We start from the raw sequence: 5,253 nt of genomic DNA on the forward strand, positions 1-5,253 counted from the left end.
TTCTCATTTATAATCAGAAATATACAGCCAGTTTAATCCATTCAAATGAACACATATATTCAGCCTGATCCTTAAAGGACAGTCAAGATCAGTTTACTGTATGTGTTGCAAATAGACAAAGGAAGATTTACTGCAGATGTTTTTTACCCAGCATATTGGAGAAACCTTACAAAATGTGTACAAAAAAAAAACAAAAAACAGGGAGTTATTAGATGCTCAAAAGATCTACAACTGATAGTTGAACCCCAAAGCAATAGCCTGATGTAAAGGAAATAAAAAACTTAAAATAGAAATCGTGCGTAAGTAGCCCATCTCTACTGTTGATCACTTCAAAAGTTTATTTACACAGGCTTGAGGGGAGTTTTTTGTTCACAGGTGGAGAAGATGGCTTTTCAAAGCTACAACAACAGCACTGTTCTGAAAATTTAGAGCTACTTTTAAAATAAGCACTTGGAGTAAGTGGCTGCCTCACTGAAAACAGCTGAACCACATGGCCCTGATCCTGCAGAGTGCTTCAGCTGCCCTCTACTGGAGTAAGCTTCCCTAAACAGGTCTTTAAAAAAAACAAAAAAAAAACGCTTCAGTCTATTTGTTTTTCCTTCAGTGTTTAACAAACACATTCTATATAATTTATGCCTTCAAATTCAAATGAAAAAACATATACATTCTAAATGCTGTAGCTTAACACTTAAGATTTAACGCTTTAATACTTTATGTTTTCATATTTTGTTCTCACAAATGGTAATTTCTAAACAAATGTCGTGTTCTTATTATTTTCCTTTCTACCACCTTGCAGTGTTTCTAACATGTATAGCCTATAGAACGGTACCTATGAGTAAACATTTGAGTCTTCTCTGGTACACAGGTGGGGCTCCCTACACTGAAACACCTGTAATGCGCTGACAGACGATTTCTTTTGAAGATTTTTTACAGAAATGTAACAAATTAAAATCTGAATTAAAACCTGGAAGGTATAATTTCATCACAAATTTAGTTTCCCTCTAATTGCAGAGCAGGTCCAACCAGTCAGCAAGGGAAATGAAAGTGGTGGTACCAGCATAAAGAGAGTAATTAGCTGCTCCTGCTGCACTGCTAAATTACATATTATATTTATGATGGCTGAAATGAACATATCTAACCCTTTCCTGTTATTATGCAAAATTATTTTTAAACCAAAGATACTAGCTGCACATCTGTGTACTTTCTCAAACTAACTCAAACTTACAAGGTGTTATGTCTTTTTTTTATCATTATTATTTGTTGTATCCTGTTTTGCCAATATAGCCTTGGATGCCCAAAAGCTAGAAGCACAACAGATTTGCTTTCACAAGCAGACCTTTATAACTGTTGCTTTAAGTTTCAGCTTGGTACCTGTGTATGAAACTTTATTAAAAATCATTTATGAAACGGAGACAGAAAGGAGAGGAAAAAACGAGCGGATAAGAAGTAAGGAGAGAGAGAAAGAGATGGAGACAGGAACAAACACATGGACGCAAACAAAACAGCAAAAATAGAATATATTCATGTATCTTCATGTAAGTATTTAAGTATGTTTTCACACCCGTATGAGACGAGAGGAACAGAAAACAGAGAGCCTAACAGCAGCAAAAAGAAGACATCAGAAAAACAAAGTAAACATAAAAAAAAGCTTCCAGAGCAGCAGGTATCCCTTAGATATCCATGTATGTGGAAGGCAAAACCTACCGTGATTACACAATATTAATCAGGGTGGTATATATCTGTAGTTTAAGCTTAGTATTTAGTAATATAGTGTATCCTTGAACACCTGATACCAAACTCCCATGGCATTGGCATGTTCAATCAATAAAAAAATGTGGGTAGCACTCAGTGGGTAGCACGATTTTTGGATGCAATCCATAAATGTGAACATACAACGGAAAAGTTTAAGTAAACATGTGAATGTTTGTGGACTAGGATTTATTTATTACATTTTTTTCAACATAATTGATAAGGAGTTTACGAATTTAAGGAAAATGAAGAGAGGAAAAAAAAAGGGAGAATGTCAAAGAGGGCAATCACCAGCTTCATAAAAGGCAATCAGGAAAGAAATGTGACTGTCATCAAATTTTGTGTAAAAGATTAACATTGAATTAGTAATAACTGGTTTCAACCTGGAATTTCTAGGAATCTCCAGCGCTATTCATTTAAAGTGAGGTATTATTCTCATATTTTCTTTCTTAATGTTCTTTCAATGTGTACTAGATACTATTTCTTTTTTGTGTTTGAAAGAATTTAATTTCAATTCTGACATTTAACAATTCCAAGAACAGCAGGGATTATAACCCAAATTAGCCACCCCATGCCTATTGTTCCCAACAATGGACCATTGTCCATATGAAGCTCACACTGCCATACCGTGCAAAGCCTGAAGTTGTGACAATCAAGGTGTGAGAAATGTTGATACCTGAATATTTTATATTCCCTGTCTGCAGTTGCATATTGGGGGCCTTTTGGACACCACAATTAATAGGTTGGAAGGTGGATTTTGAACAGTATGTAGAGTAATCAGAGATTATTTAGAACAATTCTAACAATTGAATTTCTCAAGAGAACGAGGCTTTTGAGTGCCGATGAAAGACTAATACATCGTCTGCATAAAGACTGATTTTAGGGTTCTATGTTCCTGCATTTAATAGCTTTAATATCATTGCTTTGCCAGATTGCTGCAAGGACTGGTTCAAGAAAGATAGCAAACAATAAGGGATAGAGCGGACATCTTTGCCTAGTGCCCCTCTGCAGATTAAAACTAGAAGTTTAATTATTTGTTCTAATTCATGCGATTGTTGAGCTGAATAATATTTTTAACAAATTTAATGAACCATCACCAAAGCCAAATGTACGTAAAGATGCAAAAAAATATGTCTAATTAACTCTATCAAAGTTGTTCTTTCTGTGTCTGGTGATTTGTAGGTTTTTGATACTTTCACTGTAGGAGTAGCCTATTAGTTTATTAATCTGCACACATTTGTAGCTGCATGTTATCCCTTTATGAAGCCATTTTGATCTCAATGGATAAAACAAGGAGTTAATTTTTCTAAACGTTTGGCAAGAGCTTTACAAAGCTCAACACTAATCAAAGATATGGGTCGATATTAAGTTGTGTTGTGTCTTTTAACATTCTTCGAAGAAACCTTTTCTTTTTAAGCAAACAATCCCTCAAAATCAAACCTTCAGGAAACCCAGATAATTAAACAGACACGGAGAGGAATAATTGGTTTGCTGGAATGTGTAACTGTGACATATGTTGTACAGGGTGTAAGACCTGCTGTACCTTTCCTCCTCCTCATAGTCCTGCAGCTGCTGTGCGATCTGCCTCATTTGCTCCTTGCGGACATAATCCCTGACCCGGTACATGGCGGCATCGCGGCAAAGCTCCCGGAGGTCACTGCCAGAGTATCCTTCGGTCTTCTCAGCAATCTCTTTCAGATTTATGGCATTACTAAGCTGTGCAAAACAACAAGGACAATCGCTTTGTTGAAAATGACACACAATTTTTCACTTAGTCGCCATTAGGCTGTATTTTTGATTGTCAATCAAACTCAGAAGGCTAAGGCTTGCTGCGATTTATTTTATGGGGACTGGAAAAGAAAATAGAGTAGTGACAGAGTGACTGGCATGCTGAATTAGGTTTTCTGCAGGTGACAAGCAGGGGAGAAATGACAGCTTACATTTTCTCCTGCTAGAACCAGCCGGAGGATGTCTTCTCTTTGCCTTGTATTCTGCAGTGACAGAAGCAAAGTATCAGTTATGGGTTATAAGGAGAAATTTGTATCAATTGAATTAAACAAGTAAAACTTGTTGACAGATGGTGTCATCAAAGCAAACAGTGGTGTGCAAAAGTCATTTCACCCCTTATTGTTTTAAAAGAAATTGTAAACTTATAAACCCAAACATTTTTAAATGTGATAAATCAACACAAGGCAGAACTTAGTTGTCTGAAAGGGGTCACAGAATGCAAAGCCAATGTTTACATTCTCATAGATGAATAATGATACTTCAGTGGGAGAATGGATGTAAAGAGGAGTTCAAACCTCATCGACACCTCCTTTCTCTGAAAACCTCACAATTCTGAACTTCCACCATAAAACGGGCGAATTCCAACGAAGCATCGAGTTGGCCTAAACTCTGGGATGTTGCCTTATTTGGTTCTGGCCTGTACTTTTGTCATCCCCTGGGGGGGGGGCGGGTATGAAGTGTCGACTGCTTGGTCGCTGACTGGACTGGAGCTCAGCAGAGAGCTCAGGGGGAAGCACAGTACCGCCTGTGTCCAGGCTACCATCACTGGGTCGGGTTTGTTCACTCTGTCCCCGCTGGCTCCTGCCCCCCTCCGCCGGGGTTCCTGGACCAGGCCCGTAGCTCACGGCTCGTTTCTGCTGCTCTGTAGTCGACCATAATCCTGGACGATTTTGAAATTACCCCCAGACATTTTTGTAGGTATGAAAAGTACGACATGTTTGGGAAAAAGAGGACGTCTGGTCACCCTACTATCAACAATTTGATGTTTCAGTGAGTGAGTGCTTGTTGCTATGATGCGTCTTTGCTCAGTAGCTTCACGCATTGTAAACCAACCAATCAGTGCACAGCTCCTCTAAATATTCATGAGCATACCATAAAAGGAAGAAAACCTGTAATTTCATTCTGGGGCTTTTAACCAGGCTTGCATTAGCGCTCATAGAAAAGCAAATAGGCCATTTTCAGCCCAACCAATGTTACACACCTGATTCAGCTACATTAAGGACGAGCACCACATACCCTATATAATCATTCTATGACCCATTGAAGGAATGTAATATGTTTGCCTCAGATGTTCAAAACATTTACTCTGGTGTTCAGCTGCAAAACCATCCTGGAGTGAGTCATCACCTGGGCTATTGCCATTAACAATTTAATTATTGATGATATGGGTCGATTTTTCAGTGCTTAGTCCCAGTTCTCTCCTAAGAAGGAATTGTCCATGTGAGTCTCAACATATTTAGACCATTAGAAATTAAATTACCGGTAGTAGACATTTTGTATAGCAAGAAATAGGGATGCACGATATTGGGATTTTGGCCGATATCCGATATTTAAAAACTCATGTAGCCGATAACTGATATCGATACCGATATTAAAGCTGGACAAAAATAAGTAGTCATTGAAAATAGCTGTTTTATTATCCATTTCTGACACTTTGAAAAATAATATACTCAAATATATTTCCATATGCTGATATCAAATAGATTTTTAAAAACG

The 5,253-nt window shown here is 37.7% G+C and overlaps 1 protein-coding gene across 1 annotated transcript in view; it reads right to left on the reverse strand.

Annotated features, from left to right (window-relative positions):
- The window catches only part of LOC107087860 (ATPase family AAA domain-containing protein 1-A-like), a 23,461-nt gene that overhangs the window by 6,948 nt on the left and 11,260 nt on the right, over nt 1–5,253 (reverse strand). The window contains exons 5-7 of the mRNA XM_015379656.1: nt 4,275–4,417; nt 3,690–3,740; nt 3,293–3,465 (exon numbers count right to left, since the gene is read on the reverse strand). Of these exons, the coding sequence (XP_015235142.1) occupies nt 3,293–3,465; nt 3,690–3,740; nt 4,275–4,417 (367 nt within the window). The remainder of the gene's footprint in view (nt 1–3,292; nt 3,466–3,689; nt 3,741–4,274; nt 4,418–5,253) is intronic.

Source organism: Cyprinodon variegatus, unplaced genomic scaffold (assembly GCF_000732505.1).
Source record: "Cyprinodon variegatus isolate N-32 unplaced genomic scaffold, C_variegatus-1.0 Scaffold197, whole genome shotgun sequence".
In the NCBI taxonomy this organism is placed as follows: domain Eukaryota; kingdom Metazoa; phylum Chordata; class Actinopteri; order Cyprinodontiformes; family Cyprinodontidae; genus Cyprinodon; species Cyprinodon variegatus.